The sequence below is a fragment of the Mustela erminea genome, chromosome 12 (assembly GCF_009829155.1).
Source record: "Mustela erminea isolate mMusErm1 chromosome 12, mMusErm1.Pri, whole genome shotgun sequence".
In the NCBI taxonomy this organism is placed as follows: domain Eukaryota; kingdom Metazoa; phylum Chordata; class Mammalia; order Carnivora; family Mustelidae; genus Mustela; species Mustela erminea.
In genome coordinates, this window is record NC_045625.1 from 31,964,011 (window position 1) to 31,977,843 (window position 13,833).

General features: G+C 47.1%; 1 protein-coding gene and 1 non-coding gene across 3 annotated transcripts in view; one reads left to right on the plus strand and one right to left on the minus strand.

The window, feature by feature from the left end:
* Nucleotides 1–461: 461 nt before the first annotated feature.
* Nucleotides 462–13,833, minus strand: part of GALNT12 (polypeptide N-acetylgalactosaminyltransferase 12) — a 38,106-nt gene continuing 24,734 nt past the window's right edge. For both annotated transcript variants that reach the window (XM_032307708.1, XM_032307707.1), the window contains 5 exons: nucleotides 12,343–12,519; nucleotides 10,134–10,265; nucleotides 4,266–4,379; nucleotides 3,112–3,258; nucleotides 462–887 (listed from right to left, as the gene is read on the minus strand). In XM_032307708.1, the coding sequence (XP_032163599.1) occupies nucleotides 747–887; nucleotides 3,112–3,258; nucleotides 4,266–4,379; nucleotides 10,134–10,265; nucleotides 12,343–12,519 (711 nt within the window). In that variant the 3' untranslated portion in view covers nucleotides 462–746. The remainder of the gene's footprint in view (nucleotides 888–3,111; nucleotides 3,259–4,265; nucleotides 4,380–10,133; nucleotides 10,266–12,342; nucleotides 12,520–13,833) is intronic.
* LOC116571229 lies at nucleotides 7,352–7,458 on the plus strand. Its single transcript, XR_004277794.1, has one exon. It is a non-coding gene; the product is annotated as a U6 spliceosomal RNA (small nuclear RNA).

A 13,833-nucleotide genomic window follows, 5' to 3' on the forward strand; every position in this document is an offset into this window, starting at 1 on the left:
ATGAACACCCACTGATAAATTTATTGTGCTTCACATATTATAACATGTTATTTATGAAACTAGAAATTTAATGAGCCCGTACTACAAGCCCGGGACTGAACTAACCCCACATCTGCTCTGTTATTTCATTCTCGTGACTCCCCTCCATGCTTGGTTTCATTATTCTCATTCTACAGAAGAAGAAACCGAAGTTCAGAGTGGCATCAGATTGATGGTTGCCAGGACAGCTGGAGTTGTTCTGGGTGATCATCAACACAACAATCCTAGTGTTCATCTGTCTACACTGAGAAAAACTAACCCAATGTCTGAGGTGTTGTCAGTTTACGTAGAGCACGCTGCATGAGCCTGATTTCCACCCATGCAAACATCTTAATGGCTGGTAATCCCTGCAAACACCAAAAATAAAACCTTCACCTTTTTGCTAGGGATTGTCGTAGAAAGGCATGACAGTAGAACACACATCTTGATAGAAAAATACTTAAAGGTTTTAATTCTCTGAATATCAAGAGTTAACAATTTATGACTACCCTTTGGAAATAGGGTATATGGGAGCAATTTTGAGGTTTTCAAAATCAGTACAAAGCTTATCAAATCCAACATCACCTGCACAGGTTGTAAAGTGACTTCCTTATCAAAGGACAGCAGCTGGCTTGGGGGCGGATCTGTCACTGGATATAGCTCAGTCTCTGTCGGGCACAGTCCAGGGCCTTCCTGCTCCTTCCATGAGCTCCTCGTACAGTGACCATTTATCCCATGTGTTCCTTGAAGAGCCATTTCTGATGTTCTGAGTCGGTGCAGTCCCGCAAGAGGGGTACGAAACTGTCACTGAACGGCTTCCTCTCAGCCTGAACGCACTTATTGGACTGTGTGTGGAATAAAGAACCATCCTACAAGAGATGATAAACTACAGATATTTAAGAGAAACCCAACTAATTCCCCAGAAAGTATCTTTTTCCTTATAATGTATTCTTCAGAGCTCAGGGGACTTTTTATCATTTCAGAAGCAGTTACTGAGCATGGAGTGTCTGCCCTGTGCTAAGGCAACGGGGGACTGTGTGCGCATAGGAAGGGCCAGGTGTGGACAGGTGTGGAGCCCCTGTCCCCAGAAGCTTGGCACCAGGGTCCACAACTCCACCGTCAGGGCTGGTGGTGCCACCTGCTGGCCGCTCTAGGGATCTATCAGACTCTCTGCCTCCTTCCCTACCGCTATTCTTTTCTTTCAGGGAAATCGTGATCAAAGATCCCTTATTAACCTCTTTCACGTCCCTCAGGTCAACTAATTCCATCCCTGGCGACCTCTTTCTCTCAGGTTTTTAAAGGCAGACTCAGGAACCTTGGCTGTAATCCCAGCTCAGCCAAAGAACAGCTGGATGAGAGGGTAAGTCACCTGTGAAGACATCGGTTCTACGGGACCATGACCATTTCCCCAGCCCCCAAAACCACGGTCCTCTTTAATGCTTCCCCCCTTCTCTTCTTTTTCCCAACTGTTGCTGAGTTAGCTCAGCAAGCCTCTCCTCTGGCCCCGGAGTTTGTTTTTTCCCTCCACCTCTCTCCGTCATAAGCTGTACAGCCCAAGGAAACATCATCGTGTCTGAGGACCCGAAGGGCAGAACAAGTGGCGTATCTGTTCTAGGGAAAGACCAACCTTGGAAACGGAATTATATGAAGAAGAATCGCAAAAAAATATTCACCTTTAAAACCTTAAGAGAGCTCCCAAGTTGCCCTCAGAGCACCAGGAAAGGAAATGATTAAATATAGCCACGCTCCTCCCACCCTTCTAAGGAAACTTATTTTTTCCTTAAATGGTCACTGAAATTTAAGATAAAACTGTAATGACATTTCAAACCAATTTTATGATTTCTCGCTTGCATGACTCTTCCTCGAGGGCTTATCAACAGGTTTCAGTTAGAAGAGAGAAGAGGGACCCCTGGGTGGCTCAGTTGGTTGGACGACGGCCTTCGGCTCAGGTCATGATCCCGGAGTCCCGGGATCGAGTCCCGCATCGGGCTCCCAGCTCCACGGGGAGTCTGCTTCTCCCTCTGACTTTCTCCTTGTTCATGTTCTCTCTCACTGTCTCTCTCTCAAATAAATAAATAAAATCTTTAAAAAAAAAAAAAGAAGAGAAAAGAGAAGGAGACGGGGGCAGGCGCTGTAGAGAACCACAGACCGGGGGTGTCTTCTGTCTTATTTTTTGTATCAGATGCATAGTGCCACAGCGCAGGGCTTGCCTAGGGAGCCTGCGGGTTTCACTGCTAATCATAATACTGTCACGGGAAAATGGATGCCACCTTCTAATCGTACCTAGAATTAACCCATTTATAAGCAACAGAGACCAATCTTTCCATCCCTGGGGTCAGGCTGGGAATGAAAGCCTCCCGTGGAGATAAAAGAGAACTGATTTTTTTCTTTTGAATTATTTGCTTTGGATTTATTCCCTCAAGTGCTTTTTCATGACTCAAAGGATTTGACTGATTCATGGGTCCCGTTGTGGCTGTGCAGTATGGCTGGCGCCTTTCAGGCCTGAAATAATACCCAGTTCCCAGCCCCCAGTAACTATTCCGAAGGAGCGCCAACTCCCCCCGAGGAGTGTTTTCTTATCCTGTGTTTCTTGATGTCCATTCTTATCCTACAAGTAACAGCTGATCTCTGTAGAACTTCATGGTTTCCAAGGACTATTTCTGCCACACATCTGGTCCACTGTTATGGTTCCCATTCTACAGCTGGGGAAAATGAGGCTTAAAGACATGGAGTAGCTTCTACCTGGGTCTAACCTAACCTCACACCCTTACACTTTGCCTATTTGCTCCACTCATTTAAACCCCCTTTCATCTTCAACTGTGTTTGCACAGCTCCTCTTTGCATGGCCATGGCCACAGGTTGGAGGAGGGCAGGACGACTGGAGGGGAGCCATAATGCTACCGATGCTGGGTGCTGACGCTGAATGCCAGACCCCCACCACACTGCCAGCAGTTTGAGGGAAGCCCCCAGTCTCCGGTATGTGGCTGCCCCCCCTGAGGCCCGCGAGGACTAGGCCCAAGAACTCTCCCTCTACTCCCCCCATTGGCAGCGCCGGGACCGACAGCAAGGAATGCAGGAGACAAGCTCGCTTACCGCCTGCAAGATGAACTTCTGATTCTCCGGGACAGTGTCCTGGCAGAGATGCATGGTGAGAATGTCCGTTCCTGCCTCCACGGCGATGCAGGCCTCTGGCTGGTGGGTGTTATAGCGTATTTCCTTCTGGGACGTGTACTCGAAGAACTAAAAACGGAGCAGCCAACATGCACAAGTTACTGTCTGATGTGGAAGGAGGGAAATCGCTGGGCGAGAACCTGGGGGGACTCCAGGTTGGAAGAAATTCTAATCCCACCACTTCGTCTCCAGATGTCTGACACCTCGTCTCCTCCCTCCTCCACAGGCCCCGCCCTGCTGGTGTATCTGCCTGCTTGGGCTGGGATCCTGGTCCAGGCCACACACCTTCCTGGTCTCCACCTGCCCACCCTGAAACTCAGATATCACCCAGACAGCCCTGCCCAGGCCCCTGGTAGTTACTCTAAACACTCCTTTGTGTGGCACCGTGCATCAAAACGTGTAATTCCATTTAAGCATTAATTCTAAGGAACTCATCTGAAATGCAGATCTGTTGGGGTTTGTTTTTTTTTTTTCCTTTTTTTTTTTTCTGACAAGAAGTTAGTGGCAGAAGCACTTACAACCACAAAGACAGGCAGGCAGGGACTCAGATATAACTAAATAGTAATCTACCTGCGTGAAGGGTTATCAAGAGGCCCTTGGGAATGATATTCTCAAAGGATGTCTAGTAACACAAGAAAAGTATGATAAAGTTAAGTGGAAATAATGAGATAGAAAACACATAGACATGATGATAATAACGATTTCAAACAATAATCCAAAGGCCTTGCATTCAAAGAGATGGGAAATAAATATGTCTTCATTCTAATGGTGATTGCTGGGTCCTGTCATTTACTTACTGCTTCTGGGTTGGGTTTTTTGTTTTTTGGCTTTTGGGTTTTTTTTTTTTTGTATTTTTCAAACGTTCTGCAATAAGCCTATAATACCTGGATCATGCAAAAAAACCAAAGGTTTAATTTTTTATTTTATTTTATTTTTTTTACTCTGATCTTTGTTATCAAACTTTTAATTTTTTTAAAACAGAGAGATTCATACCAAGAGTCCCTTGAGCACAGCGCCTCCTGCTGTCTGCTGCCCGCTGGCCCTGGAATGTTCAGCTAGACAGAAGCAGCACCTACCTGGTTCTGACCCATTCCGTGACAGAGATAGAGAAGGACCTGGTGTCCCACGATCTGGTTTTCGTTGGGAGGGTTATAGTCAAAGCAGTAGTCTTTCAGTCCTTTGTTCTTCAGCTAAACAAAACACAAAGGTGGCATTTTGGTCCAGATTTATATGCAACAACAGATCCCACCCAAGCTTCTGAGGGTAATGACCCCATTAGAAAGCAGTGTCTGCTTTGAGAACTGGATTTAATGGGAAAAGTCCCTGACATTTCGAGGTCTGAAAGCGCCTTCCCATTCTATGCCATAGGCAAGAAGCATAACCCCCGTTTTAAGATGCTAGATCTGAGTTGCAGACAGTTTAACTCTTTATGGCCTGAAAGCTCCTATCTCTCCAGTTCTCGTTAGTGCAGCCTTTTGGCTACACTAGTCCAAGCATAGCTGGGTTGTTGCCTCACACATGTACCAAGGACTCCTGCAAGAATGCATCTGCAAAAAGATACCCTGATTGAGAGATTCACCAGCCCCCAGATTAGAAGCACACGATTCTAGGCTACAAGAAACAGCATAATACAGAGCTGATGACTTGCCCAAAGTCACGCAAGTATAGACACCCAAGTCTGAATCCGGGACCTCAGCTCCCAAGTCCAGTGCTCTCTCCATCACTCGACGCAGTCTATCTAATGTCATCTCTGAGGTACCTCTTAGATCTAAAACCCTTCAAACATTCTAAGAGCAAAAAACCAAGCTCCCTCTTCCCTTTCAGGAGCCTCTAGGGAAAGACACACACCTTTCTAAACCCCTTTCTGGAGAGTTCAAAGACCCCTCAATGAACTCCTTGTGAACCCCACCCCTGCCCTGGCCCTTGTCCACCCTTGACTAGGCTGTTTCCGAAGACAAGACTCAGCCATATAGAAAGAAGTTTCCAGGGGTGCCTGGGTGGCTCAGTTGGTTGAGCAACTGCCTTCGGTTCAGGTCACGGTCCTGGAGTCCCGGGATCGAGTCCCGCATCGGGCTCCCAGCTCCATGGGGAGTCTGCTTCTCCCTCTGACCTTCTCGCCTCTCATGTTCTCTCTCACTGTCTCTCTCTCAAATAAATAAATAAAAATCTAAAAAAAAAAAAAAAAAGAAAGAAGTTTCCACAATCCACCAGCTTGTAAATCACAGACTTCCATGTTCTTGGAGACTCTTTGCTTTGTGAAGGAATCTGGGAATAGGAGATGTTTAGAATAATCAGAGCATCTTAGGCTTGGAAGGGTTCAAATGTCATCTAGCTATGTCTTGACCACCAAAGGACATTGACCTCAAATGAATTCCCTATGTTCAGAAAGATTTGGAAGAAACTACAAAAACACTAAAGGAGGTTGGGAGCCTCTAATGATTAAAACTGAGATTAAATAAGCCAGCTGTATCCTGTTGATGAGACATAGAAAAAATGATATTAAGTGACTCTAGAACATACCATTTTTTTAGACTATCTCGTATTTGATTACATTTCCTTAGTGAACTATATTCTGCAAACAAATAGATCTGCAAAGAAATCTTAAACCTCATTCAGTATCACACTGTCAGTGTGTTATTATTTTGAAACTACTTTAAATAAAAGTTTAAGATAGGGGTGCCTGGGTGGCTCAGAGGGTTAAGCCTCAGGTCATGATCTGAGGGCCCTGGGATAGAGCCCCTGCATCAGGCTCTTTGCTCAGCAGGGAGCCTGTTCCCCACCCTCTCTCTGCCTGCCTCTCTGCCTACTTGTGATCTCTGTCTGTCAAATAAAATCTTTAAAAATAAAAAATAAAAAAAGTTTAAGATAAAGCAAATAAGTTATATGTGGATATTTCTTAAAAATTAGATTTTCAGTGTAAGAAAAAAGAAATACAAGTATTGGGGTACCTGGTGGTTCAGTTGGTTAAGCATCTGCCTTCAATTCAGATCATGATCCCAGAGTCCTGGGATCGAGCCCCACATCAGGCTCCCTGCTCAGTGGGGAGCCTGCTTCTCCCTCTCTCTCTGCCCCTCTCCCTGCTTGTGCTCATGCTCTCTCTCTCTCTCTCTCTCTGTCAAATAAATAAATAAAATCTTAAAAAAGAAGAAGAAATACAAGTGTAATATCAAAGAAGAAAAAAATCCTGTAAGATTACATTTGAATTTGAGATATCAGTATGAGCTCACAATTTGTTTCTCAAAAATACGCATTTCCTTTCTCTGCCTACTGAAAAGCTATAGTGCTGGGCTGTCCCACATGGTACCCACTGGCGGCATGTGGCCCAGGGCACCTGATGGGGCTAAGTCCACACTGAGACACGCTGTAAAGATAAAATACACCGCAGATTTCAAGACTCAGTGTGAAAACAAGTGTTAAAACTAATAATATTGGGGGTATACTCAATGAAAATATATTATAAACTTTACTTGCTCCTTTTTTTAAAACATGGCTATTAAAAAATGTCCCATTATTTATGTGGCTAGCATTGGGTTTCGGTTGTGGTGTGTGCTCTAGAGACAAAGGCCATCACTTTCATCCAGACTGTGGGCTCTGACCACTGCCCCCCACAGAAAGTGTTGGGGCTTCTGGGAAGGATGGCAGCAGGGATGGAGAAGACAAGTGTGGCCAGAATCAAGGAGGCAATCAAACCAACAGAAGGGGTCAAGATTCTAGAGGCCAAAAGAAAGAGATTCTCACTAGCCAAAGACAGGCAACCTGAGCAGTTGAAAGAAAACACACACACATGCACGCGCGCGCACACACACCAGACTAATTGACAGAAGCCCATTGGCCCTATAAAAGCCCGTTGGTTTACAATGTTGCTAAAGAAAAAAAGCCAAAATGCAAATGAGCCAAGAAACAAACAAAAACAACCCATTCCGTCTGCCCCATTGGAGCAAACTGGAGCGATAACTCTTACCCTGAAAACAGGCAAATAAAGAGAAAGACTGAAAAATGGTTTACGCCTTTTCTGAATGAACTCTAAATTTTGTAGATACCAAACTTTCCTGGTTAGTGAGGGAACATTCTTCTTTACAGAAGAATCTCAGCTCATGGTGCAGAAGGAACGAAAACACTAGAAAAAGCCCCGATTGGCAATGCCATTTGAAATACGGGTCTAGGGCTCACTTGCGCAGCACATATGCTAAAATTAGAATGATGTGGAGAAGATCAGGGTGGGCCCTGCTTAAGGATGACAAGCAAATTTGTGAAACCTTCCATATTTAAGAAGAAATATGAGCCTAGGCCATGACTGTCAACAGCCACCAGAAACATGAGACAGAAGGCTGAATGGCCCCTGAGAGCAGCTGGTCCGGGGGGGGGGGGGGGGGGGGGGGCTCCCTTGTCACTAGAGGCAGGAGACCAGAGGTGAGGTGCTCCCACTGTTGACGCAGTTGGAACCCAGAGTGCATCCAGGAAGTGTCATTGCCATAAAAGGTCGATTCCCACTCCAGTCAAGGCTTTAGACCTCATTTTTAGTTTAAGAAGGGTGGGTGAGAGAGGCACCATTTAAAAGACCCCCACAGGGAGATAATGAGGTAACCCCAAGGGTGAGACTTTCTACAGGAAAACAGATGCTGGGGTTTTTTTGGTTTTTTTGTTTTGTTTTGTTTTGTTTTTTAACAGTTAACAGCTAAAGGATTTTCATTTTCACAATGAAAATTGAATTTAATGCATTAATGGCCTGCTCTGTATTTATTTTTTGTGTGTGATTATTTATTTAATGTCCACCTCCCTCATAGACAATACACTTCTTGAAGGTGGGGTAGTGGTTGTCCTTCCACCATCAAACCCCGATGCCCAGAGCAGTGCCTAGCACAGGGTAAGCTCCATGTAAATGTTAAAGTTGGGGTATTCTGAAAGTTACAGACACTCTTGAGAAACACAAATACATTGGGTGAATGAAAATTTCATCAAAAGAGCCAGAGATTTAGAAACAGTCAAGAGACCCCACCTATTAGGGAGATAGTTGTTCACAGTGTTTGCTTTTATGTTTTTTAGGTGACTGAAGATGTAATTGGTTCTGATTTAGCTCAGTTACTGAGAACTCACATTCCATGCAATGTGCTTACAATTCTCTCTCTCTTTTTAGTTTCAGAGGTAGAATTTAGTGATTCATCAGTCTCATATAAGACCCAGTGCTCATTAGATCATGTGCCCTCCTTGATGTCCATCACCCAAAAGCCCCATCCCCCAACCCTCCTCCCCTCCAGCAACCCGCAGTTTGTTTCCTAGAGTTAAGAGTCTCTTACAGTTTGCCTCCCTTTCTGTTTTCACCTTACTTTATTTTTCCTTTTCTTCCCCATGTTCATCTTGTTTCTTAAATTCCACGTATGAGTGAAATGATATAATTGTCTTTCTCTGATTAACTTATTTCACTTAGCTTAATACCTTCTAGTTCATTGCAGAAGTCAAGATTTCACTATTTTTGATGGCCGAGTAATATTCCAATCAATATATATATGCACACACCACATATGCTTTATCCATTCAGCTATCAATGGACATCTGGGCTCTTTCCATAGTTTGGCTGTTGTGGACATTGTTGCTGTTTTGTGGACATGTGCCCCTTCGAATCACTATGTTTGTATCCTTCAGATAAATAGTAGTGCAATTGCTGGGTCGTAGGGTAGCTCTGTTTTTAACTTTTTTAAAAAATATTTTATTTATTTAATAGACAGCAATCACAAGTAGGCAGAGAAAGAGGAGGAAGCAGGCTCCCTGCTGAGCAGAGAGCCTGATGGGGCTCGATCCCAGGACCCTGAGATCATGACCTGAGCCAAAGGCAGAGGCTTTAACCCACTGAGCCACCCAGGCGCCCGTTTGTTTGTTTGTTTGTTTTTTAAGATTTTATTTATTTATTTGACAGAGATCACAAGTAGGCAGAGAGGCAGGCAGAGAGAGAGAGAGGAAGCAGGCTCCCCGAGGAGCAGAGAGCCTGATGCGGGGCTTGATCCCAGGACCCTGGGATCATGAACTGAGCCAAAGGCAGAGGCTTTAACCCACTGAGCCACCCAGGCACCCCCAGGCACCTCTGTTTTTAACTTTTTCCTGTTTTTAAACTTTTGCGGAACCTCCATACTGTTTTCCAAAGTGGCTGCACCAGCTTGCATTCCCACCAACAGTGTAGGAAGGTTCCCCTTTCTCCGCATCCTTGCCAACACCTGTTGTTTCCTAGGATTTTGATGGATTCCTGTCTCACATTGAAGTCTTTCATCCATTTTAAGTTTATCTTTATGTATGGTATAGGAAAACAGTCCCGTTTCATTCTTCTGCATGTGGCTGTCCAATTTTCCCAACACCATTTGTTGAAGAGAATAGCTTTTTCTCCACTGGATATTCTTTCCTATTTTGTCTAAGATTAGTTGGTCATAGGGTGTCCTGCTTTGCATTTATCAGAGACTTCCAGAATAGAACACAGGCACTTCTGATCAACATGACACAGGAGACCTCCCTAAGTTGGTGTATTTCCTCCCAAAAGCGAAAGGCACTGGACATTTTAGTTGACTTCATCCCAGAAACATTTCTTTCAGGTTCTTTAAAATAACAGAAGTGACACATCTTCCTCCATTACTGCCTTTATGAATCCCTGAGTAGGACATTATTAACTGGTCCAGCCACTGAAGACTGAAGCGAGGTGACTGCCACTGAACATGGAAGCACTAAGTGAGCCTCCGTCTCCTCATCTATAAAATGGGAGGCTTATACTCACCAGTTTGGAGGTGGCTTCTCGTACTGCCATTCTGGACCCCAGGCCCAGACATGGGGAGAAGGAAAGACAGTGCCTGAATGCAGGAGGGTAGGGAGGGAGAGGGAGGCAGCAGTCCCCGTAAAGGGGCCTTTCTTGGCCAGGATTTGTTGATCAAGAAACTCCCAGCCCGCCACACGCCCGCCTCGCTCACCATCCCGAAGAAGCCAGGCCGGTCCTCAGGCACGTGCAATTCTGGGTACACGTTCTCCAAGAACCACCTGAAGTCCTTACACTGGAGCTTTGCACGGAGCTGCTTCCTCTCTGTCACATCCCCAAAGGGTTCCTGAGAAAACAGCAGACAGTGAGTCCCTGCGGCCCCCTCTCCACGGACGCTCCCTTCCTTGGCAGCACTGAGCACCTCCGGAGCGCCAGGCCCCACACAGGCTCAGAAGCTCAGACCAGCCTCAGACACAGCTGCCGCTCCCCGGCAGCCGAGATGGTCCCACAAATGACTGCCTTCTCAGGGGTCCTCGCTTGAGGGAGGCGCAGCCAGCTACACAACACAAAGCGCCTGGTGATGAAGTCAGGGAGCCTCCAGGTCCTGGGGCCACGCTGGGTCCTGGGCCTGCACGTCAGTGAGCACGTGATCCCAGACCAGCGACCATCTGCAGAGCACGTACACCAGGACCTTCTGGACGACTGATACCTGAGCGTGCACTTTCAAACACAGGTCAAGCATCCTCCATGTCATCACGCTCAAAGACCTCGTGTGCTCAACATACTGACGTTGGAGCATATACTTGGAGTGGCGAGCGCAAAGCGCCGCGATGATAAATACTGGTGGGAGGTCAGTTTTCTGCACCAGACCAAGGATTGAGAACTTCCCTGTAACTGAATAAAAGTAAGCGTCTACTGAGCACGGCCAGAGGCACAAAGCTGAGGGCTGACATGTTACCGTCCCTGCCCCATGATGCTAGAGTATCAAAATGTGACAAGCTAGATAGCAAGATGGTAATGACAGAAAACTGGCTGAGTAAAATTTCAGATTTTTACTTATTTCCCAGCGGTTCTTTCTTTGGTGAGTCACAGGGTCCTCCCCTTCAACCAGATGCCCATTTTAATGCTGGGTCCCAGGCATCCAGACCAAAGGCATATGCCGTGACCCTATGTTATTCTTTGGGAATCCTCAGGAAGAGGGAACTGGGGCTTCCAGCCTGGGTTAGAGGAAGGAGCTAATGTTTCCATCCTGTGGCCGTGGGTAGGACAGAGGAAGCCATGACCCTGGCGTCCAGAGGCGGAGAACGGCCAAGGGGCGGGGGGGGGGGGGGGTCGGGGCAGCTTCACAGGGTTCAGCAGAGCAGGGAGAGGGATCCATGGGAAGGCACACACCCCAGGCCCAGATCTGTCTGCATCGCCCCCAAGGCCTTGGGCAAGTTCTCTGAGCTTCCCTTCTGTCATCTAAAAAATGAGAGTTTCACAACTATCCTGAAGGGCTCGCTAAGGATTCAGAAGAAGAGATTTTCCTCAAGTGGCCAGAATCGAGAGTGTTTACAACACATCTCATCTTGCCAAGCAGCCCCCTGAGTTACGCTGACACAGGTGGGCACCCTGTGCCGGGGCCTGTGGAGAGCTGACGCGTGCAGAGGCAGTAGACCTACTCGCTGAAATGTCTTTGCAACCCTAATATCAGTATTTGTGGTTCCACACCTTCTCCGTCACTCGCAGACATGAGCAGAGTGGCCAGAAATCACAATCACCCCACAGGACACTCCTAGCCTAGGTCACGTCTCAGTTCCCGTACTGTCAACAAGTGTCCCGTTTGGGATCTGCCTAGTGCCACATCTTCCAGGTTTTGCCACTCTGGGTTGGTGACATCACTGTTCAAAAGCCCCGCCAAGCACCATGCTGGAGGGCTGGCTAGCATTCCTAGGTTCAAGAAGGCCACGCTGGGCCTGACAGAGAAATTACATGGGTGAGATGGGCTTCGCTCGGGCACGTGTTACAGCTGTTGGCCATGAGTCTGGTTGTAAAGAATCAACAATATGTACGTCATAATGTCTTTCAACAGAAATACACATGAAACCCAGTTAGGCGTTGATCAGCGGGCAAAAACATCAGGCCACGGGAGGCAAGCAGGAACCTAGCCCCACAGTCCCCCGGGAGCAGTGTGGTTCAGTAGTCTGGAAATCAGGGTTGGTGATGACTGCACAGACCATCATCACTGTGACTAATGAGAAGCAACAGCCGGTATTATTCTAAGTGGGAGGAATAAGGGGTTCCCAGACTTGTATCATGGGTGTTTGAGTCAGTCTCTATTTCTGGAGCCAGTTCACTGGGGGCGGGGAAGCCAGAATCGGCTGCTTTGGTTTGGAGATGGCCAGCCGGGGTGGGGGGGGCCACAGGCGGGCTGGGGAACTCACCAAGCGGGCGTGCGGGTTGCGATGGTAGTAGAGCTCTTTAAATTCATCCATCCACACTTCGGCGGCTCGGACGCAGTTGGCCAGAGCCTTGTTGCGGGAGTAGGGAGCTTGCTTGGGGAAAACATGGCCAACGTGCGAGCAGGGGTGTGTTTCCAGGGTCCCACCGCACTGCCAGATCTGTGCACAGAGCAGGGAGGAGGCGGGCGGGTGAGTGGCGGGCGGGCTGTGGGTCCACAATGCCCGCAGCCAGGAGGCCAGGCACATAGATGTCACGATGAACACAGCCAGGGCCTCACCCTGGACAGGAGGCCACCTCCCCAGCTCATTCAGAACACAGTCAAAGAACAAGAACATAACCCTGAAGATGAATAAGCCATCAGAAGCGAGCCCCTGCAGTCCATGCACTAGAGCTCATGCACTTGACCCAAGGAGCCCCCATAGCTGACCTCACCAGGAACCCATTTACTCATCATGTAAAACACAGGCTCTTTACCTGGTCTCCTAGCCACAGAAGATAGGAAAGCAGCAAGTAAGAAGAGAGGTTTGGAAGGGAGAAAGGAAGAACTTCTAGAGGTAGGCAGAGCAGCCTGACACCTAGGGAAGAGGCAGAAAGACCATTAAAAGCATACCCAACACCTCACCAGGCTGCCTTGTCTGAGAGCATTTCATGCCAGGGACAGATGGTTGGGAATACCCCACTGTCCCCAGGATGTGTGACCAGGGATAAGATCTGGTACTTAAAATGTGGGATGTGAGCTTCTGGGGGCGGGCCAATTCTTATGAAACTCTTTCAAAGCAGGAAACATTATTGAAACTTAAAATTTTTCTATTAGGAGCACCTGGGATACTCAGTGGGTTAAGCCTCTGCCTTCGGCTCAGGTCATGATCTCAGGATTCTGGCATTGAGCCCTATATCAGGCTCTCTGCTCAGCAGGGAGCCTGCTTTCTGCCCCCCCCCTCTTGTGATCTCTATATCAAATAAATAAAATCTACAGAAAAATGACGTTTTTCTGTTAAAAAGTACAGACACTGACATAAATACTTTAAAATGCAGGATTTGGTGAACTGGAAATCACATTGAAATGTTAGCGGTCTCTCTAAGGGGCAGCTAGGGGTCACACGCAGCAGAACTAGTAGGTGGGCTTGTTCCAAAAAGCAGATTCCTGGTCCCAACTGAAAATCCGTCAAAGCTGACTTTCTGGGGACTGTACATATAAATCTGCCTTTTTAGCAAGTCTCCCTGACAATTTTCATGTGTGGCCAAGCTGGAAAGTTACTGCAACAAACAGGGTACTTCATGAGTAATTAAGCAAATCAAGGTTCCCAAAGATGGGGTCGGGAGGCAGGGGCCTGTGTTTGCACTCACTGTTTGGGTGACCCTGACCCCATCACCTCCCCCATCTGGGCCCCAGTTCCTCCCTGTTATAGTGGGAGAAAAGAACTGGGTGACTTCTCAAGGGAGAGGTTTCCTTGCCCCAAATCTATGAAAAG